Source organism: Oreochromis niloticus, linkage group LG3 (genome assembly GCF_001858045.2).
Source record: "Oreochromis niloticus isolate F11D_XX linkage group LG3, O_niloticus_UMD_NMBU, whole genome shotgun sequence".
Classification (NCBI taxonomy): domain Eukaryota; kingdom Metazoa; phylum Chordata; class Actinopteri; order Cichliformes; family Cichlidae; genus Oreochromis; species Oreochromis niloticus.
The window spans coordinates 83616077-83640141 of NC_031967.2; the positions used below are offsets into that span (position 1 = coordinate 83616077).

The 24065-nt window shown below is 40.8% G+C and overlaps 1 protein-coding gene across 1 annotated transcript; it reads left to right on the forward strand.

The window, feature by feature from the left end:
- LOC112846035 (uncharacterized) lies at positions 1-23474 on the forward strand. Its single transcript, XM_025905262.1, has 5 exons — positions 1-142; positions 8787-9024; positions 11660-11701; positions 16902-17176; positions 23337-23474. The coding sequence occupies exons 2-5, from the start codon at positions 8793-8795 to the stop codon at positions 23472-23474; spliced, it is 687 nt and encodes a 228-aa protein (XP_025761047.1). The 5' UTR covers positions 1-142; positions 8787-8792.
- Positions 23475-24065: the final 591 nt, after the last annotated feature.

Sequence of the window (24065 nt, forward strand, 5' to 3'; positions counted from 1 at the left end):
GTTTCTAACGATTCGGATTGTGGAGAGGACCTCACGCAACTTTATGGGTGTTTTCTTCCTGCTCAAACTTGACTTTTTCTGTCCTTAACTTCCCGTTTCTCCTGACTGATGCTGATATCTCTGTGTGAAGCGCCACGTGAAGGTAAGTGAAGCAAGCTGTAATGTTTTCCTGGCATCAGCTGTGTGCAGCTTAGTTTCAGCACATAGTTCGCGGTAACAGACTCGTACCTGGACCAACGAGGCCCAGTGTTAAACGCTCTTCCCCCTTTTATTGTTTGTGCGAATGAGTGTGATAATGTAACCGGTGTGTTTGACAATGAAAGGTAAAAAAGAAAGAAAGACCTACAAGTAATTAACTCATCTGCTCCAGCTCCTCTCTCACAGGGGAATTTGTAGAAAAGGGGTGTGCGTTTATTTTTACATTAAACATCAAGTACAAAACTTACATGGAACATATTTGAGACAAGATAACAGAAAAACAACACAAAATTCAACATTCCTACCAAAGAAAAATAAAAAGAAAGGAAAGACTCCAAGTCATTAACTTGCTCCAGCTCCTACAACCAAATGCAAACAATAGGGAAGAGGGTTAGCTCAGCCCATCAAAACTAGCAAGAATTATTTATTCATGCCAGCAATGAGAGTGCCTATAACACATATGCAGCACACATTTACAGCATCTAGCCAAATCTGGCATAATAATTGTACTGAAAAGACAACCAGTAACATCAGGGTGGCTAAATACACATTATATGTGTATTGTACAGTGTTGGAAAAGAAATGATACCAACCTCTCCCATGGGGGAATTGTAGAAAAGCGGAGAGGCCAATGGGGTACCCCATATTTATAGGTATGTAGCACAGAAGAAGAAGAAAAGGATGAGGAGGGGCTCTAACTGATAAAGAACATAACTACGGGCTTGGACGTCATGAAATCCAGCTATAAAAGGAATGGTTTGGGGTTCAGAACACATTATGTGTAATTATAACAATACGTGATTTATGAGCTGGTTACATTAACATTAAATCACTCTAGGCAGGTGCAAGTGATTATTTCCACTCTAGTCTGGATATAAAAGATGGCTGCAGATACCAGGTTCATAGTTTATTTTTATTTCAGTGTTGAAATGTTGAGCTGAGTTGTTGCCTGCTGTTTCTGGAACTTTCAGCTGCTGTTTACAGACACGTTTATTGCCCTGGATGTTTGTAGTTTGAAGGAAAAAAAGAGTCCATCATGAGTCAATTTGAATGTTTCACACCGATGATCTGTAGAGGAATAACAGTGAAAACCTTTTCAGTTTTCACTACAGGGTTGCGAGTTTTATTCAGTTTGTAGATTATTTTTGTAGATTATTGTAGTTTTATTTTTGGACTGATGTAAAAGTTCTTGCTGATGTTTCTATTGATGCTGCTCACAGACAAACATGAGCGTTTTCAGCCTTTGGTCAGTTTTGCTATCATTGTTTTCCTGATGTGATGAATGTGCAGCTGGAAACATTTGGAGTTGTTGAGGATGGGTTGACACCAGAGATGGTGTAATTGGATTAATTGAATTACTTTTTTCAAGTAACGAGTAAAGTAAGGGATTACTATTGCAAAAACGGTAATTAGATTATCGTTACTTTCCCGTAAGCAGGCTGCGTTACTGTGTGAGGCGTTACCGTGATTTTTTTCTGCCAGAATGTCTCATGACAGTGACGTAAGCGAGTGCGACGTTCGTGACAACAGCTGTCTGCAGATCAACAATGGATAATATATCAAGTACGAGAGAGTATGAGCATGCAGCGTTTAAAGCGTGGAAGCACTGACCTTACTTTGAGTTTGCTTCCATAAAAAGTGACAAAAACATTAGTGTCCGTTGTGCGTGGGAATAAAACTTATTTTTACAGCGAAAAAAACCCCTAAACTTCCAAGCAAGCACCGAGTGCGCTACGACGTAATGGGAAATTCACAGAGAAACTCGCGGATTCTTCCACTGACCGCTGCAGTACACCTGCACCAGGGTAAACCTCCGCCTACCCCACTCCTGCTTTACAGGTGAAAATAGAGCAACAGGACCGCTAGTCTTTGATTTTATTTATTTTCTGCTGTGTTTTACTTGCATCTATTTGAAAGAGTGAGTGTAAACACAAAAAAATATTTATTTTATGTGCTGGAATGTGCAGAAAATAGGTTTAAATGTTAAACAAATTTCTTCCAGTCAGAGAATGTTGCATATAATTACATTTTTGCTTGATGCATAAAGTTAAAAGATTAAAACTAATAAAACAAGTTTTAAAAAGAGACTTTTCCATTTGATTACATTTTGTATGATGCATTATGCATTATTTTACATCAAATCAAAATGTATTTTATTTTTAGCACATAAATAATGGGCAGGAAGATGACCGTTGACCAGAACAGGAAGAAGAGAACAGCCTGAGGTTTCTCTGTTTTATACTTCCCCCACAACCTAGCCTGTATGGCATTAGCACACATAGCAACAGCTTAGCAAACACACTTCCTGTTTTTTTTCTTGTTTTTTTCTCTGTGAGTCCTGATTTGGGAGAAACACTAAAGAGCTAATGACTTTGACCACAGGAAGTTAAAGAGTCTACTTCCCCTGTCACCGAGCAGAAAACCGTAATGACCATACTTAATAAAACATAACGGTGACTAAGAAGTTTTTGAAATGATTTTCAGTAAAAAAAAAACACCAAAAAACAAAAACCTTAAAAAAATCCAAAACCGGTTAAAAATGTAACTGTGTTTACCAGGAACATTGTCACTGAAAGCATCAAGTGATGCTGCTGTCTCCTAGAGCTGGGCGATATAAGATTTTTTCATATCACGATATGTTTTTTTCCTTTCAGGCGATAACGATATATATCACGATATAAGCCAAATAACTATATTTGTAAGATTTAAATGTGCCGTTGCTCACAAGTAAAATGTGAAATAATTAGCAGCTTGTTTTGATTTAAATATTTATTTCCCATAATAAGTTCAACAGGGCAGATGTACTTAAGGAACATGAGACTTCAGTTTCAGATAAATAAAGGCAAATATTGCAAACTACACAAAAGGCAGCCGCTAAAGCGTTTAAGTTTCAAAATAGAACAAACAAAACAGACTACTGAATTGTCAATTCCACTTAGAAACAAAATATTAATTCTAAAAATAAATCTTAGGTCGTTTTACAGAAGAACAGACAAAATTGACTAACTTTTGTCAATATCAAATAAACTGAGAACTAAAAGGAAATTCTCAATCTCTCCTTGTTGTATAGCTTAGCTTTTCAAACAGTTTTAACAGTTACTTTAGTCTGACAAAAGCCGAATGACGAATTAGTGCTTTCAGTCAGAGATTGAGCATGCACCGCTTTATTGTATTTCCAGACTTGCTTTCGGCACAATTTACAGTGCACGCTACTCTGTTTTTTGTCAGACTTGAAATAGCCGAAATACCTTTACACTACGGAACTTCTGTGGCCCTTCCGTTCGACAAGCTCTCCGGCATTGGAACCATCATCTGTTTTTTCTTCGGTAACCTTCGCTCACGCTCTTGGTTGATTTTTCTCTAGTCGGCAAACTCATTTCCTTCATTACCCGGGCTGCACGGCTGCAAAAACAAATAACACATGTGCGCCTTGGCGCTTGTGCTGTACGTAACAAGTCACGTGACGTGACTCTGCGGCTGTGATTGGTTCGGCTCTGCGCTACTTAATTTGGATTGGCTGTTCTTTTTTTTCTTTCTTTTTTTTTTAAGAGGACAAGAGAGATGAGGCCTATCGCAATAGTTTAATTTTTCTATCGAGAAAAAGTTATTTCGCAATACATATCGTTATCGTTCTATCGCCCAGCTCTACTGTGTCCTGTGTCTATACGGTTTAAATAACTGTACTGACTAACATAACTGTAATAACTGTAATAACTGGAATGTCCAATTCTCCAACACATAACTCTGCTGATACTCTTTGAATCCTGGATCAGGAAGCAAAAAAAACAAAAAACAGAGTAACATAGTGTACGCTGTTAAGTGCCAGGAGGATTGTCAGGATTTATACATCAGAGAAACCAAACACCCTCTGGAGAAGTGGTTGGCACAACACAGAAACGCTACCTTAGGCCAGGACTCTGCAGTCTATTTACACCTACACGCCAGTGGACAGTCTTTCAATTATGAGGATGTACACATCCTGAACAGGGAGGAACGCTGGTTAGAGCGCAGAGTCAAAATGGAAAAAGGAAACACCATCTCTGAATCGAGGAGGGGGCCTAAGGGTACCTCTGTCCTCATCTTACAATGCTGTGATTGCAGCCATTCCCCAACTTTTTGTGAATGGTACTCATGGCCATTGATCAATGGTCATGAGAACCTGCATATTAATGATCAAGGAAATGACCTGAGATTGAAGAAGTTACTTGGATGAGTGACGAAACATTTCTCCCACTAAAAACGCTACGTCAAGATGAACAGAATCAACTTTTGGATGTCTAAGGAGCTTGGAAAGAAAAAAGCATCTGGACATTTTAAGTTGCTTGATCTTGGAGCTCTGAATAGTCAGGCTTTAATTCTGAAGGATTTTACAACTTCCCATCAGTTTGATTTGATGTTTTGAACAGAAACATGATGAAATCTGGAGAGGACTGTCTAGTCTGTGAACTCTGACCCCACATATGATTGTTTCAGTCAGCCCAGAGAAAGTGGCTGGGTGGGTGGAGGTTTGGCTTCAAATGCTCCCCTATTAAGGTGGATGAAGGGTGTAGTTTGGAGCTGCTGCTTGTTAAAGTGTGAAACAGCTCCTATCTGTGCAGGTATCTCTGCCCTCCTAAGACTCCATCAGAGTTGGAGCTCTCAGATGTTTCCTGCTCCATGGTTCTTATGTGTGATCACATGATCTGAGCTGCTGATTTTAAGATCCATGTTGATGATCTTACTGACTCATTTGCCACAGAGTTCCTCAGTACAGTAAATTCATTGGTTTCAAACATTGAGGGCAGAAAGGAGATGGAAGAAGGTGAATCTTCAGGTCCATTGTCAACAAATGAAAGCATGAACGACTGCTTTCAATGAACAGGTGAACGAGGTGAGGGCCGGCTATTTCTCTCCTTTAATTCATTCTAATAAGCACAGCCCAGAGCTCAGTGGAGCGTCTTTGAAATCCTGCAAGTTTTCATCAGATTACGGCATCGAGTGAGAAACGTCTTCACTTTCTAAACTTTCTGAAGGATCAAATGAATGAGAGGAAATCCAAAACAGCAGCTCCTTTTTTTTCCTTTTTTTTTTGCCTGTCCCGTTTGGTTCTTTTGCCATCAGAATTATTGTCTAAAGGCAAAGAAAGATGCCCAATGGATTTACTTCACCAAATGGACCATCCCAGCCTTGCCGTAATGTCTATGTGATTCACCTTTTATTGTTTATTTTATTTTATTTTCACTTGCTAAATATGGGACAGACTTGACTGGGGAAAAGAAAGGGGAGAAAGAAAGAGGGAAAGAAAAACAGTGGAGAAGAGGGACGGGGAAAAAGGGCAAAAAACAAAAACCAACAGAATAAGCACACAAAAAATACATATATCAATCACCTGGATCACCTGTTGAGAAAGAAAAAAGAGAAAACAAGCAGAAGAAAAAAAAGAGCAACATAATAAACAACATCACAATGATATATGGGAATATAACAGTAAATATTAAACATTATTGTGCAGCACGTAAGATTTACAGCGCACAGTGTGCTTTGAGGTAGGAGCCAAAAAGGGTGTAGTTTGTGTGTGTGATCACCCGTGTGTACACCTGTGAGCATGGACGCGCTTGTATTTAAAAGGTTTCTTCATGTAATGATCTGCTAGAGGGTGTAGGGGGCCACAGCCCCGACCTCCAGGGCATGAAGCAGGTATGGAGGAGATCCAAGCTCCAGACATCCAGAGGCCCCCAGAACACAAGAGACCAAGGAAGACCAACAGAGGGGCAGCCGCGCCACTATCCCAGAAAGAGCTGAGGAGAGTCCCAGATGAGGGGTCACTCAGCAGCCGCGGAGCAGAGGCCAGGGGGGGTTGCAGTGACATGCCCGTGAGCTCCGCCGGCAGCCAGCTGTGCCAGAGTGACCGAGCCCCAGGCCGAGAGGCCGAGGGCACCCCACCCCCGAAGTGGCCCGAGCGAGTCCCAGGCTCCAGGCCCTGACAAGCAGCCACCAAGGAGTGAGCCGGTGTGTACCTGGACGCCCATCCCTGGACACAAAGAACCACCAACGCACCGATGTCTGAGGACGTCTGCCACCGGCAGGGGAAGTGGTGGGGGGAGATAGGCCTCCAAACCTTGGAGGATCACACTCATGATTTCACTCATTATATATGAACTGCTCCTAAATCACACTGGATATGTCTGTGAAGGTTCTCAGTCATCCAGGTCATCGTAGTCTAAGGAGCTTGGAAAGAAAAGCGTCTGGACTTCTTTGAGTTGCTTGAAGACGTTTCACCTCTCATCCGAGAAGCTTCTTCAGTTCTAGGGTAAAATGGTGGAGAGTCCTACATTTTGCCTTGTGGGAGTGTCCCCCCAAAAGGGACACACACAATTAAACTCTACCAAATAACACAACCCAAGGTGTGAAAATGGGTGTATTTCACAATCAGCCAAGGTTTTGGGTGAGCTCATTGTGAAAACTAGCCCCACTCTATCATGTGATTTCCTGAGGTCAGGTGGCCCAGGATTTAAGTGGGCATTAAGGCGTCTGGGAAGGAATCTCAAAACTGTCTTGATACATTCTCAAACATTCAGGAAAGTAAATCTCCAAATGTTGATTCTATTCATCTGGATGTTGCATTTTGTGGGAGAAACCTTTCGTCACTCATCCAAGTGACTTCTTCAGTCTCAGGCTTGCTGGGGGGCTTTTTTGCCTCCCTCCTGCTGTTTGCCCAGCCTGGAGGCTGTGGTCTGTGACCAGCTCCCGGTGCAGACGGCTCCCTCTGATAGTGTTTTCTCACTTGGCTCATGTGTGCCCAGCCCAATTTGTCACGTTCCTGGGTCTATTGACTCAGCGTTTTGAGTTTTAGTTTATTTAGATGTTTTAAGTTCTTTAGGGTATCTAAGTTCATTTGTTTATTAGTTTCTCTTTGTGTTTTTCTACCCCTGTATTTAAGTTCCCTCACCCTTTGTGTTTCATGCTGCCTGTCTTATGTTATCAAGTTTGTATAATCATGTCTGTCTCATGTTTCCTGTTTTATTTTGAAGGAGTCGTGTGTTCTTTGTTCATTGTATTAAGTTTCACTTCCCTTGTCCTGTCATTAGGCTCATGTCAGTCAGCTGTTCCTCCATGTGTTCCCACTTCCCCTAATCACCTCCTGTGTATTTAAGTCCTCTGTTTTCAGTGTGTCATTGTCAGGTTGCCTGTTGTTCATGCCATGTTCTTTACGCCATGTTTCTATGTTACATGTCCAGGTTTTCTTATATTGTTTGTTTAGATTTCCCAGTTTAGGTTTGTGGTGATTTTGCTTCATGATCATTTATGTTAATGAGAGTGTGGGGAGTGAGTTGGAGGGTGGGGTGGGCTGCTTTTAACCATGTAAAGCACTTTGTGCTACATTCTTGTATGAAAAGTGCTTTATAAATAAAGATTGATTCACTGATTCATTGATTTTGGAGACTGAAGAAGTCACTTGTATGAGTGGCAAAACGTTTTTCCCACAAAATGCTACGTCCAGATGAACAGAATCAACATTTGGAGATCTCAAAACTGGATTACTGGATTCTCTGACAGTTGGTGCCGTAACTTCCACTAAATCAAATATGTGTGACTAAGTGGTCAGAGAGGTTAGATTAAAAAATAATAAAAGGACAATGCCACCAAGGGGAATTTCACACCCAGGAAATATATTTATTTTTTTAAAAAGGGGGATAAAAGCAAATAAAAAGTTCAAGGACGCACCCTGAGGCAGATTGGCTTAAATAATGACACAGCGGGATTAATAAAGTCTTATCTAATGTAATGTAATGTGATCTAAACAAAAAAAAGTATAAAACAATAAGAAAACTGAATGCAGCCTTGGTGTTGACAGTGTCCTAAATTACAATAAAACTATCACTGAACTAGGACTTACCAGCAGCTGTGGACCCAAAAGAAAATCACACGGAAAGAGAACAAACACTATAGCCTGCACCCAGTGCTGTACAAAGGAAAGTGTGAAGACGACCAACCATCTATGGTCCCAGGGCAACTGAAGCGTCTTCCATTCACAAAAAAAAGAATATAAAAGCATGGGACAACACGTTAAAAGAATAAAATGACACTGAGCCAAAAGCTCGCTACAGATCAGAAAAAAAAGAAATAAAAAAACTTTAATCTATAACAAAACAACACAGCGCTAACGGGAAAACTTGCACCCCACGAGTCAAACCTTTTACTGGCTATAATTGTTCAAGCCTCGATCATAGTCCGGTGCAGCTCCCCGCAAACTGGGAGAAGCCAGCGGAGGCAATATTTGACGATATGCGGCGGAAGATCACTCTAGCCAGCCACAGAAACAGGAATGCAGACACTAGTTCAGAATTGGCTAAATAAAACCAAAACAAATCCAAAGCCCCAACGAGGTCAGGCAGAACAACAGGAGCAAAATAGATACAAAGTTCACAATAAATGAAACTGGAAACACGACAGCAGCTCCACTGAGGAGGAGCCCTGCAACAGTGACTAGGCAGGTGTCTCCCATAATTCAGATTAAACATGGAATCTGTAGTGAAATATAGTAAATAAGTAAAAAAAAATAAATAGATGAGATGAGACCGTGATTCACATATTCTCATGTTTTACAGTCAGAGATGGAGAAGGCCTTACCAGTGCAGCTGCTTGAAATGTTGAAGAAATTGGGAGAGGAGGAGCTGAAGCTTTTCCACTTTTACCTGCAGTATGAACCTGGAGGTGACTTCACCAAAATCTATAAGAGCCTGCTGGAGAACGCAGACAGACTGAAAACGGTCGAAGTGATGGTGCAGGCATATTCAGACCACGTGATAGAGGTGGCAAGGTCGATTTTAAAGAAGATGAATGCAGGTCAGTCAGAGGAAAGAGAAACAAACACTCAGTACGGTATGCAGACACGACATCATCACAATTTGTTTTATGAAGTAGGGGTGGGCGATATAAACAATATACGATAGAAACTATATAAATTTGGCCAACAATAGAGATTTTAACTATATAGCGCATGTTGATGATGTCATCAAGCTGCGTCTGTTTTGGTCGAAAGCATCGCAGTGGCTACAACCAATATCATCTGCAAATTATGCCGGGCGACAGTAATAGCAAAAAGATGAAGCACTTTTGAAATGGGGAAAGCCAAAAACTGCACTTCCTCCACTTCCGTAACATCGATTCAATAATGTTGAATTCTCTCACAGCTATTCTATTCCCATGTAGTTGCAGTATATTAATAACTAACCTTGTATTGTGGATGAATAATCTCAGTTGTTCTCCTGACTGAAATTTGTATAGCATCCTGCTATGCGATTGCATTTGTCCCTGATCACCAGAATCCCTCACGTTAACTTTTATCGAGTGGAGAAAAAAAAGTTGGCGTTCATCCTCCAGCTTCACTGTGCTAATTAGTGGTGCAACAGATCACGGTTGATCCGAAATCCGAACCGATCCCACTCCACGGTTCATGCACGTGATCCGAAGATTCGAAAAAGAAAAAAAGGTATGCGTATGGTGCGTGTGGTCAGTCTGTCAAGAGGTAGTTATGGTCAGCGCTAGCGGTCCAAGTAGCAGAGCAGAGGAGTTTGCAGCATTTAAGCAGCCCTTTACTGCCCAGTCCAACCGGGCTAAAGCTATTACTAAAGCTAATGGGGTGTTTAGCTGCAGACGGGAGGCCGTCGTCTGTTGTGCAAAACAAGGGGTTTAAACTGTGATGAACATGCTTGAGCCACGCTATGATATCTCGTTGCGCGTCCACTTCAGTGACAAGATCATTCCAAGCATGTATGAGCAGGAGAAGTTTGAAGTTATGGCTGAACTGTTCCAGGCATCTTCTGTTGCTCAAACTACAAATGGGTGGAGCTTCAGGGCAACGGAAAGCCACGTGACCGTGACCGCTCGTTATATCACAGCGGAGGGGTAGATACAAAGCCCTGCACTGCCCTATAGATTACATTAGATTAGATGAAACTTTATTTATCCCTCGGGTGCGTTCCTCCGGGAAATTCAGTTTCCAGTAGCACAGCACCGACAGAAGTTACAGAATGTGAGCAGAAATATACCATGTTTACACATTTATAAATACAGAGAATACAAAAGGGATAAATAGAATAAATAGGAATAAGGATACAAGGGAACGGCACATTTGAAGTATTGTGAGTCTATTACACCGTTGGATATTAACAAAAACTATTGCACAGTGAAAAGGCACTACAGCTACTTGTTCCCCCCTCCTCTGTCCCCGTTTCCCCTCCAGCGAGGAGTTAAACAGTTTGTTGGCGTGTGGGACAAAGGACTTTTTAAGTCTGCTGGTCCTTGACTTTGGGAGAAGCAACCTGTCACTGAACAGACTCCTCTGGTTGTTTATGGCCGTGTGCAGAGGATGCAGAGGCTGCCCAGCATGGTCCATAATGTCCATATTGCACCTTAATTTGTTTTTATATAAGTGCGTGGAATGAGTCTTCAGTTGAATGTTTTTTAATAGGCAAAAAATACTTAAATAAGTAAATGGTGAGTAGAATTTTTGTCTTTTTTTTCTATTTTTGCTGATCCGAAAATTGATCCGATCCGTGACTTTAAAACCGTGATCCGATCCGAACCGTGAGATTTTTGATCCGTTGCACCACTAGTGCTAATGTTATGCTAACATAGCTGTGTCACTAGCACAACATTATATACCAGGTAGTCCAACTTAAGTCACCCTGCAAACGCCACTGCTGTTTAATTTTCTGTCTTCATTTATGTTGGAAGTGGTAGCAGAGCTGTACGTTTTAATTAGTTTCAAAAATCTCTCAGTCAGAACATGGTATGTCATGTTTAGTTACTGTTAACTTGTAACTTGTAACTCTTTTAAATTTAATAAATTCTGTTTTCATGGATGCCTGGATGTTAAACTTAATTGTTACACCTGGTAAAGCAGCAAAGCTGATGATTTTATTAAAAAAATCAAAGAATTTACACTGTTTTTAACTCTGTGTTCGTTTGACTTTGGGACCTGAAGCAGACAGAGTTTTGCACCCAGATTACTCCACGAAGCTCCTCACCATGGCAGCCATAGTGCTCTACAATCCATCAAGCAGTGCGGCTTACCAAAGTTGTACTAAAACATTTTTTAACAGATTTCTGCACGCCCAAATCGATTCGAGGTCAGTAAGCACAACCAGAATTCATGCATAAGGCACACTCTCGATTTTTGAGAATATTAAAGGATTTTAAGTGTGCCTTATAGTGGGGAAAATACGTTATACAGAAGAAAATAATATATTGCGATATATATCGTTACCGCACGTGCTTCAAATTATATGGATTTTAGGCCATATCGCCCAGCCCTATTATGAAGGTATTAAACAGTTTTAGTCTGACTTTTTAATTTTGCGTCTTTCTCATCAGGTTCTTTTAGCACAAATGTTATATTTACATTATTTTGAAGTGAAGCAGGTTTTCATTTTTAAAGAGACCAGTTCATGATTCAAGCGACACTTTCCTCCAACAGAAAGTCCGTCAGCCCAGGAAGTTTCATCGTGTTTATCAGAAGGTAAGAATTTAGTTGTTTGTCTGTAGAGACGTCAACATGGCAGAAACACATGAAGGCTGAACTGACCAATCAAAACTCTGATTGTTTCCATTTGGTATCTCTGTAGCCTCAGTGTTGCTCTGCTGTATGACTTAAAGACAGAGCTCCAACAAATGAAAGGTTGTTTGGTTTAACCCTTTAAAGCCGGTCGGAGCGGGCACGCTCTGTTTTGCGTAACTATTTTTAAGTCCCGGTAGCACTGCAACCACATAAGCTATTGCAATAAGTTTTTTGCACATGACACCGGAGTTGTTGTACTTACATCTTATGCCATCAGCTTGTCCTAAGTCACAGTTTCCTTCCACATATAGCTTTGCAAAAACTGCATAAAAAGCACTTGCAGCAACAAAAACATAATATTCCAGAAACAGGCTTTGCCGATCGGATCAGCTGTTCATAATACTTCCTACATCTTTCAGCGCGAACTATCACATGTCCGCCATGACCTGCCCGAAACCGGAAGTGACGTCATTTTGCGGAAATGTAGCTTTTTACCATCAGGGCCTCATGAGCCTATACTGGTGTTTTTAAAAGTTATGTTTGACTTTATGACTTTCTGTGTCGTTTCTGGGATGCTTAGGACTCATATTGCACTGCTGGAAATAGTTTATTTTTATGCATATGCTGTTATTTTGCAAATTTGTATTATAATATTTATTTTAGTTTTTCCTGCAGTATATAAAAATTGGTGTATTTCAAAAATAAAACTATGAAGACACTTAAAATGAATTTCCTGTGGTTTGAAACTATTTTGTGCAACTTTTTTGTATTTATAGTTTTTAGGGATAAGCCTCTTAAATTTCTCTAGAATTATATGTTAAAAAAACAAAAACGATTTAAAAATTATTTTGTAGTTTATTGCACTTTTTTGCAATTTATGTAATTACTATGCACTTAATGCAGACATATTATTAAAATTTTGTCTATAATGGTTGTATTAATGTATATCAATGTGAAATGCTCCCAAAAATGGCACTACAGCATGTAAAAATATAATATAAGCTCTGGTGGACTTGGTTCTATGGTAGGTCTTAAAGGGTTAATAATGTCTAACATTTGTTCACTGCATTTAACAGCAAACAACAATAAAGATGAGATGTAAGGATGGTTCATAGCAGATTATAAAAAATCTAGAAAAACAAATAACATGATTGGACTCAGAAATAGTCATTTTTCTCACAGGTAGCTCTCTGTGCTCGGAGAGAGATCCTGTTTCTATCAATAGACTTATTTTTGACTTTCTGGAGATGGAGTCTAAAGGAGGATGGCCTTTTCACTGAGTGTAGCACTCTCAAAGACAAGAACATAAAAACATTTTTTTTTCTCACATTTTATATCATCAAGTTTACTCAGTTAACTAAGAAGATGTGTGCTTCTCATTATGATGATTTGTTTTTACTCATAGTTACAGTAGTTACAGTATGTAATACTGTACAACAGATTAATGGGCCAGCTGTGCACAGGCTTCAGAACTTGCCTCTGAATCTTCTGTTTTAAAATATGTCTTTAACAATAAATCATCCAGTGGCACTTGTCAGTATTTCCAAAGCTGCACAGCAAACAATAACTGCTGATGATTTATTCAGCAAAAATCATTTTTTCAAATTTAAACAAAATATGGTTAAAACATTTAAATTAGGGATGCAACGATACCAATTTTTTCAAACCGATCCGATACCGATACTTGGATCTGAGTACTTGCCGATACCGAGTACAAAAACCGATACTTCTACCACACACAAGTTAAACTTAACCAGTAGTAAAGAAACGACCCCAGACAACTCTTTAACACAAACGAAACGTTTACTGAACGTAAGGGCAGAGACAAATACTGTACAACACATCCCTTTTTTATGATATTAATATTCCAATTCCTTAACCAAATGAAATACACTGTATAAATGAAATAATTCCCTTTCAAATTATATTAAACAACCCAACTTATGTTATCACCTTTTGGTAAGTGACTCACTAATATACACTCCAAAACACGTTATATAAATCCACTAAACATACAATATTCACACATGGGCCCCACACACACTCACATTCACACTTGTTGCAGGCCTGTTTGCTGCTCACGCCGGACGATGGAGAAAAATCCTCTTCTCCCCAGTAAGAGCACAAAAGTCTGACTTACAGTTCAGCTGATCGGTAGGTCGCCGTTCACCAGTCCCACACTAAATCCACTCCCTGCGGACCCGATGCTGTCTCTGCTACAGCACGTTAGCCCGTCACTGTCCAGCTCTCCGACAGTCCATAGCAGCTGCCTCCGTGGCGCAGCCAAGCAGTCCGGGCTAGCCTTTAGCCTCGGCGGTCATGGCTGGAAACACAGTTTTCCACGGTGGTGCGACCGTTGAAACAAAAAGTCACTTCACCCACACTCTGTTGCGAAGCTCTCACACGGTTAGCTTTCTAGTCACACACTCTTTTGTGCAAGTTAACCTCAGTAAAACTAGCCGAGTCTCTCACTTTGGTTCAGCTAACCTCGTGCATCTCTCCATGCCGTTCTCTTCTGTGAACTGTGAACACCTTATGTGGCGTTCAAGTCCATGGGAATTATGATTATCTACTCCCAAATTCCCATCCGGGCTACATAAGTATCGGTTCATGGTATCGGTTAACTTTTACGAGTACGAGTACGCACACATTTTACAGTATCGGCCCCGATACCCGATACCAGTATCGGGATCGGTGCATCCCTAGTTAAAACATTTTTTCAGTCGCTGCCACTGACCAATCACATTAGAATTCTGACCTTCTTTGGGATCCACATGCAAACAGTCAAAACAAAGGCTATGTCCACACGTACACGGGTATTTTTGAAAACGGAGATTTTCCGTTTTCGTTTTAAAAAATAATCCCGTCCACACGTAAAGGCAGAAATGAAGGAAAACGCTGCTAGGAACATGCCAAAGCAGCAGGTGGCGCTATATTCCTAACCGTGTAGAAATGTTGGCCAATCAGAAGTCTAGAAGCCTCGGTGGGAAATAGTAAACAAAGCTGGGGCATAGAAGCAGAACCGAGTCGTATGTGTGGAGGGACAGTAACTGTGTGTGTATATGTAAGCATTTAAACACTGCAGAGAGGACAATTAACAGTAACAGTATTGTAGAAATTCATTTCATCGAAACAACAACGTGGCGCACACTGTGACGTCAAAAAAGGCGCACACCTTTGACGCTGCGTTTTCTCCGTTTTTCTCGTCCACACGTAAATGCAAAAACGGAGTTTTAGAAAATATCCACCCTGGCCGGAGTTTTTAGAAATCTCCGTTTTCACTGACCGAAAACGCCGTTTACGTGTGGACGAAAGGTGCAAACGCATAGAAAAATCTGCGTTTTCAAAAATACCCGGGTACGTGTGGACATAGCCAAAGTCTTTTCCATGAGCAGGAATTTTTCTCCCAGTGCAGAGAGCTGCCTGCGAGTGTGTGAAACTGTAGCAGTGCGTGTAAAGCAGACACTCAAAAGTGCATGAGTTCTACTTTGTGTACATATCCGATTTTGGTTTTTTAATACATAAATATCATTCAGAATCATAATCAGAATACTTTATTGATCCCTAGGGGAAATTATTTTTTTTTGCTACAGTGCTCCATTATAAACAGACATTAACAAAGACAGACAATACACTAACTAAGAATAGCACAATATATACAGGCATATATATATATATATATATATACACACACAAGTTATTTATTAATAAATAGCTAAAAAAGAAATGTGTGTAGCTGTTGCAGTAAATAGTGTGTTAAGTGGATGAGTTGTACAGGGAGATGGCCACAGGCAGGAATGATTTCCTGTGTCGTTCAGTGGTGCTTTTCGGTACTCTCAGTCTCTCACTGAACGTGCTCCTGTGACTGGCCAGCATGTCATGGAGTGGGTGGGAGGCGTTATCCAACATTGTCTTTATCTTGGACAACACCTTTAGGGAGTCCAGCTCCATCCCCACAACACTACTGGCCTTATGGATCAGTTTATCCAGTCTGTTGGCATCTGCGACCCTCAGCCTGCTCCCCCAGATTGCAACAGCATAGAGGATCGCACTGGCCACAACAGATTTGTAGAAAATCTTGAGCATTTTCTGGCAGATGTTGAAGGACCTCAGTCGCCTCAAAAATTAGAGACGACTCTGGCCCTTTCTGTAGAGTGCTGTGGTGTTTGTAGCCCAGTCCAGTTGATTGTCAATGTGTACTCCAAGGTATTTATAGTCCTCCACAATGTCAACACTGACCCCCTGGATTGAAACAGGGGTCAAGGGTTTCCTGGTCTTCCAGGAAACAGGAATTCCATAAAGACATCACAGCGGTGGCTTTGGGACAACTCTGCAAATGTTCTAGAGTAACTCACTGAGAGCCGTGACTTCAAGCCCATCGGACATCTCTGTCGAGACCTGAAAATGTGTCTCTCTGACAGTTCCATCCTGTCTGAGTCTGAGAGGATTTGCAAAGAAGAATAGTAGAAAATCTCCATCATTCTCAAAAAGATTTGAGACTGCAATTACAAATAGTTCTGTTCTTTAACAAGGGGACTAAGTCATTTCAATGATTATAGCATCAGGCTGCCACATAAGAAAAGTGAAAAAGTGAAGGGGGGATATGGATACTTTCTGAGCCTACTCTATATGATTTTTCTTCAGCAGTGTAGAACACAATCTCAAATTCAAGAAGTGACTAACAACTTGACACCTTGAGTCAGAGAGTGTCAGGCTGAGACAGCTGAAACATGGGTATGTTTATCTGAAGGTCAAGCTTAGCTAGCACACCCCAAAATTCTTAAAAAATAAATGATACACCTCCAATTTCCCACTGATTAAGCAGAAGGTACTTTACAAAATGTAAAAAAAAAACCAAACCCCTATGTAAAGGATTAATTACTAAATGATCAGACCACTGTCATCAAATCATTTTCTCACTGGGGTCCTTTGAATTTTGAGTTTTCTCTGTATTATTATAGTCTTTACTTCACAATAAAAAGCACATTGGGATGACTGTTCTTGCAATTTAATGTTAAATAAATTAAAATGATGATCTTTCAAAAAATCCTAAATATTTTATGAGATCTAAACAAAAGTTACCAAGAGGCAAATAAATGAAGTTATTCACACTACATAAACTGCAATTGGCCAATCATATCATCTTCTGTTTCAAATTCAGAGGCTCTTCAATGCTGTCGGCTTAAATTCAAGTCTAACCTGGTAGAGCAGTTCCAGTGTGTGTTTGAGGGGATCGCTAAAGCAGGAAACCCAACCTTTCTGAATGAGATCTACACGGAGCTCTACATCACAGAGGGAGGGACTGCAGAGGTCAATGATGAACATGAGGTCAGACAGATTGAAACAGCATCCAGGAAACCAGACAGACCAGAAACAACAATCAGACAAGAAGACATCTTTAAAGCGTCATCTGGAAGAAATAAACCAATCAGAACAGTGCTGACAAAGGGAGTGGCTGGCATTGGGAAAACAGTCTTAACACAGAAATACACCCTGGACTGGGCTGAAGACAAAGCCAACCAGGACATCCAGTTCATATTTCCATTCACTTTCAGAGAGCTGAATGTGCTGAAAGAGGAAAAGTTCAGCTTGGTGGAACTTGTTCATCACTTCTTTACTGAAACCAAAGAAGCAGGAATCTGCAGCTTTGAAGACTTCCAGGTTGTGTTCATCTTTGATGGTCTGGATGAGTGTCGACTTCCTCTGTACTTCCACAAAACTACAATCCTAACTGACCCTAGAAAGTCCAGCTCAGTGGATGTGCTGCTGATAAACCTCATCAGGGGGAAACTGCTTCCCTCTGCTCACCTCTGGATAACCACACGACCTGCAGCAGCCAATCAGATCCCTCCACAGTGTGTTGGCAGAGTGACAGAGGTCAGAGGGTTCATTGACCCACAGAAGGAGGAGTACTTCAGGAAGAGATTCAGAGATGAGGAGCAGGCCAGCAGGATCATCTCCCACATCAAGACATCACGAAGCCTCCACATCATGTGCCACATCCCAGTCTTCTGCTGGATCACTGCTACAATTCTGGAGAATGTGCTGGAAACCAAAGAGGGAGGACAGCTGCCCAAGACCCTGACTGAGATGTACATCCACTTCCTGGTGGTTCAGGCCAAAGTGAAGAAGGTCAAGTACGATGGAGGAGCTGAGACAGATCCACACTGGAGTCCAGAGAGCAGGAAGATGATTGAATTTCTGGGAAAACTGGCTTTTGATCAGCTGCAGAAAGGAAACCTGATCTTCTATGAATCAGACCTGACAGAGTGTGGCATCGATATCAGAGCAGCCTCAGTGTACTCAGGAGTGTTCACACAGATCTTTAAAGAGGAGAGAGGACTGTACCAGGACAAGGTGTTCTGCTTCATCCATCTGAGTGTTCAGGAGTTTCTGGCTGCTCTTCATGTCCATCTGACCTTCATCAACTCTGGACTCAATCTGCTGGAAGAACAACAAACAACCTCCCTGAAGTCTGAAATGAAAGAATATTCAGAGAATCTCTTCTACCAGAGTGCTGTGAACAAGGCTTTACAGAGTCCAAATGGACACCTGGACTTGTTCCTCCGCTTCCTCCTGGGTCTTTCACTGCAGACCAGTCAAACTCTCCGACGAGGTCTGCTGACACAGACAGGAAGTAACTCACAGACCAATAAGAAAACAGTCCAGTACATCAAGGAGAAGCTCAGTGAGAATCTGTCTGCAGAGAATAGCATCAATATGTTTCACTGTCTGAATGAACTGAATGATTGTTCTCTAGTGGCGGAGATCCAACAGCGCATGAGTACAGGACTTCTCTCCGCAAATTATCTGTCTCCTGCTCAGTGGTCAGCACTGGTCTTCATCTTACTGTCATCAGAAAAAGATCTGGATGTGTTTGACCTGAAGAAATACTCTGCTTCAGAGGAGGCTCTTCTGAGGCTGCTGCCAGTGGTCAAAGCCTCCAACAAAGCTCTGTAAGTAAATATGTGATCATAGCTTTAGTTTTGAAATGTTGATTCTACTTAACAAACAAATCAGGTTAGCAATTAACACATCTACAAACTGTGATGGGTTCTGCAGCTTTCAAAATCTTTTTAAAAATTGTATTATAAATGACATTATAAATGATCAATTTCAGAAAGCAAAGACGTTCCACTTGTGTCAGCATTTCAGCTCATCGCCTTTACGTCCATCTTTTAACATGGACACTGTTTTATACAATTATTCTTATAAGTACAGTGATACTCACATTAAACATCTAGAATTACACTGTTGTTAGACTCGAGCCCTCCACTATTATGACTTGATGCATTCTCGATCATCCAGGAAATTAAATCTCCAAAAGTTGATTCTGTTCATCTGGACGTAGCGTTTTCAGTGGGAGAAACATTTCGTCATTCATCCAAGTGACTTTTTCAGTCTCAGCTGACTGCAGGTTTCCCCAATCTTATAAACAGTACGTTTGCATAATGATTATAACCAGGCCACTGAGAGAACAATAGCCTGGGAGGTCAGTTCCTTAATCTTAATTATGCAAATTCTCATGACACTTGATCAACAACCACTGACCAAAACCCACTGATCAAAGCCCACTGATCAATGGCCATGAGTATAGAGTCTGTATGGTTTACCAAAAATACATCATAAACAGGTTGCACCTTTAAGATCGATTGTCTGCATGATCAACTCAGTCACCTATAACATCTCCCAAATTTCTGGCTTCGATCCTCAACCCGCTGGTATGCAGCTCTGAACACCACATCACTTCACTTTACTTGCATCCCAGTCATGGAAAAGTTGGAGGTAGTCTGTAAGAGATTACAGGATGACACCAAGCTCAGCAACAGGACCACTCTCAGCTTCGTTCAAGTGTGTTTGCTTTCGGAACTGTGTCTTCATTCCAACTACTTAACATACAATGGTCAGTTCTACAGGCAGAAACATGGGTGTGCCATGGGCTCTCCAGTTTCACTCATCGTGGGCAATTTGTACATGGAAGAAGTGGAAAAGAGGGCTTTGCTATCCAACCCTGGAATACCACCAAGCGGTTGGTTCAGATGTGTGGATGACACCTGGGTGAAAATCAAATCTCAGGATGTTCCGCAATTCACGGATCACATTAACTCGGTGGACTGACACATCAAATTCACCAGGGAGGATATGAAAAGCGGCAGGTTAGGCTTCTTAGACTGTGAGATTTCCATCAGTAATGGGGGACATCTAAAAGCTGAAGTGTAAACCTACGCATACGGATCAGTATTAAAGGTTTTACTCTCATCATCCACTGGAGCACAAACTGGATGTCATCAGGACGCTACAACACAGAGCGAACACCATCCCCACTGACACAGTGGCCAGGGAGGCAGAAGAACAGCACATCAAGAAGGCCCTGAGTGAATGTGGTTATCCCAGCTGGACTTTTGTCAAAGCTGGAAAGGCGCCTAAAGAAAGCTCCACCTGATCCAGGAGAGAAGGACAACCACTGCCCAAGCAAAAACCTGTAGTGATCCCATATGTGTCAGGAGTATCAGAGCAGTTGAGATGCATTTTTTCTAAACACCAGGTCCCTGTGGCTTTTAAACCCCAAAACACGCTGCGCCAAAAACTGGTCCACTCCAAGGATCGGGTCCCCCGACACAAACAGAGTAACATAGTCTACACTGTTAAGTGCCAGGAGGATACAGGAGCATACATTTATACATCGTGGAAACCAAACAACCTCTGGCGAAGCGAATGACACAACACAGAAGAGCTACCTCGTCAGGCCAGGACTCAGTCTGTCAGTCTGTTTACACCTACAGGCCAGTGGACACTCTTTCAAGGATGAGGATGTACACATCTTGGAAAGGGAGGAACGCTGGTTTGAGCGCGGAGTCAATGAGGCCATTTACGTGAAAAGGGAAAGACCATCTCTGAACCGAGGAGGGGGCCTACGGGTACATCTTTCGCCATCTTACAATGCTGTGATTGCAGCCATTCCCCAACTCTCTGTGAATGGTACTCATGGCCATTGTTCAGTGTTCTTTGATCAGTGGGTTTTGGTCAGTGGTTGTTGAACAATGGTCATGAGAATTTGCATAATTAAGATCAAGGAACTGACTTCACAGCCCATTGCCCCTTCAGTGGGCTGGTTTCAGTCATTATGCAAATGTACTGTTTATAAGATTGGGGTAACCTGCAGTCAGCTAAGACTGAAGAAGTCACTTGGATGAGTGACGAAACGTTTCTCCCACTCCCACAAAACGCTACGTCCAGATGAACAGAATCAACTTTTGAAGACCTCCGCTATTATATTTCACAGTCAGGAATCAGAAGATCTTGCTTGCATCCACGGGCCAGAAATTATGTCTTGTTTGAGACTTAAAGTTTGTATTCAAAATTTTAAAAGCAGAGGGAGATGGAGCTCATAAAGATGGAATGTTTCCTGAAACAAGCATATTATAAAAAAAGGTCCAGTATGTGACAAAGTACAAGTACAAGTACGGATAATGTTGAGTTGCATCGACCAAAAGTTATGACAGACATTAGAATTAGGAAGTGACCAAAAGTATTGTAATACATACTGGTACGACTTTTATCACTAAATCTATGAGCCTGTCATTAAATTATATTCCAATAAGGGGTTTTAGTTATGCTTTTATTAAGAAAAGTTAAAGGGTTTCCTTCCATTTAAGACTTATATTTAGAGATTTTTAGTTAACCATGTCTTGTAGTGCCCTCCAGTATATTTATTTTTCTTTTCAAGGTTGAACAAATGTCACAAATGTCATCTTTTGTTCTTTTATTTAGGCTGAGTGTCTGTAAACTGTCAGAAGAAAGTTGTCAAGCTCTGTCCTCAGTTCTCAGCTCCCAGTCTTCTAGTTTGAGAGAGCTGGACCTGAGTATCAACAGCCTAAATCATTCAGGCGTGAAGCTTCTGTCTGCAGCAATAGAGAGTCCACATTGTAAACTGAATACTCTGAGGTCAGATCAGTTATACTCAGTTTTTTGTTATTGTTTTTCTTTTGTTTTCAACTGATAAAATTAAACAGTTAAAAACTTGTAGCCCATAAATTTTTAATCACATTGTAATATTTCTTAGAAAAACTGTTGCATTTTTAACCTGTTTAACCCCAGACATTATAAATTCTCTAAAAGACATTGCTAAACACAGTAGCTCCTCACTACACCCTTATTACAGTTTAACACGGGTGTTGTTTAATTGTTCATGTTTTCCTTTTCAGACTCAGTCTCTGTAACCTCTCAGAGATGAGCTGTGAAACATTTTCTGCTGGATTGAAGAATCTAAACTGCAAGCTGTCTACTCTGAGGTCAGATAAAGAGGTTTTCAGAATTAACCAATTAAAGTTCATTCATTTCTTGATGTACAGTGGCTTGCAAAAGTATTCAGCCCCCTTGAACTTATCTACATTCTGTCACATTACAGCCACAAACATGAATCAATTTTATTTGAATTACATGTGAAAGACCAATACAATACAATGAGGTGTACACGTGAGAAGTGGAACAAAAATCATACATGATTCCAAACATTTTTTACAAATAAAAAACTAAAAATTGGGGTGTGTGTAATTATTCAGCCCCCTGAGTCAATACTTTGTAGAACCACCTTTTGCTGCAATTACAGCTGCCAGTCTTTTAGGGTATGTCTCTACCAGCTTTGCACATCTAGAGACTGAAATCCTTGCCCATTCTTCTTTGCAAAACAGCTCCAGCTCAGTCAGATTAGATGGGCAGCGTTTGTTTTCAGATCTTGCCATAGATTCACAGAGTCACCATGGGTCTCTTGGCTGCATTTCTGATCAGCGGTCTCCTTGTTCGGCCTGTGAGTTTAGGTGGACGGCCTTGTCTTGGTAGGTTTACAGTTGTGCCATACTCCTTCCATTTCTGAATGATTGCTTGAACAGTGCTCCGTGGGATGTTTGCCTTGAGGTGACTTTTGTTGGGATTTGGCGCTATATAAATAAAATTGAATTGAGGCTTGGGAAATCTTTTTGTAGCCTAAGCCTGCTTTAAATTTTTCAATAACTTTATCCCTGACCTGTCTGGTGTGTACTTTCCACTTCATGGTGTTGTTGCTCCCAATATTCTCTTAGACAACAACTTCTGAGGCCATCTTATAGCAGCTGTATTTGTACTTATATTAGATTACATTAGCACTGATATTAGATTACACACAGGTGCACTCTATTTAGTCATTGGCACTCATCGGGCAATGTCATGGGCAGCTGACTGTTACGCACACCCCACTTTTCAGTTATTTATTAGTAAAACAAAAAAAAAATGGAATCATGTAGTGTGGAATTCCAAAAAAACTGATTCATGTTTGTGGCTGTAATGTGACAAAATGTGGAAAAGTTCAAAGGGGTCCGAATACTTTTGCAAGTAACTAAAAAGCCTTTTAATATGGTTTCCTGAAGTATTATTGAAAAAACGGTATTAAATTTTGATAATTGCTCCACACTGATTATAAGTTAACACCAGTGTTTGTTTGTTTTGTTTTGTTTTTGTTTGTTTTTTTGTTGTTGGTTTTTTTTTTGTCATTTTCAGAATGAGTCTTTGTAACCTCTCAGAGACAAGCTGTGAAACTCTTTCCTCAATTCTCACCTCCCAGTCCTCTATTCTGAGAGAGCTGGACCTGTGTAACACCAACCTGCAGGATTCAGGAGTCAAGCTTCTGTCTGTTGCAGTGGAGAGTCCACAATGTAACCTTGAAACTCTCAGGTCAAGAATCAAAGCTTTCCACAGATGATCATTTAAAATGTGATTTATTATTGTTGCACAAATATAAGAATTGTTAAGAGGTTTTTAAAAAAAAAAAAAAAGTGTGACAGTTTTTATTTGTTTGTTTGTATTTCAAAAATTACTTCATGCACTAATAAACTTGTACATAGTCATTTTGTGTTCAAAACATACCAATTTCCTTTTATACTGGTAGGCCGAAAATGACCAAATTACTTGTTGAAGTTTCTTTTGGGGTGGAGGAGTTTAAGTACCTCGGGGCCTTCTTCACGAGTGGGGGGAGAAGGGAGCAGGAGCTCGACAGACGGATTGGTGCAGTGGCCACAGTGATGCGGACGCTGTACCGTTCTGTTATAGTGAAGAGAGAGCTGAATGTAAAAGCGAAGCTCTCAATTTACCAGTCGATCTATGTCCCTACCGTCACCTATATTCACGAGCTGTGGGTAGTGACTGAAAGAACGAGATGGCGGATACAAGCAGCGGAAATGGGACCATTAACAAATGCAATCAAATTTGTTAATGGTCAGACTAAAAAAATCCTAGGACGCATCATTGCGACTAACTGTTTGAGTAAAAAAAGAAAAAAGAAAAGTCTCTTCAA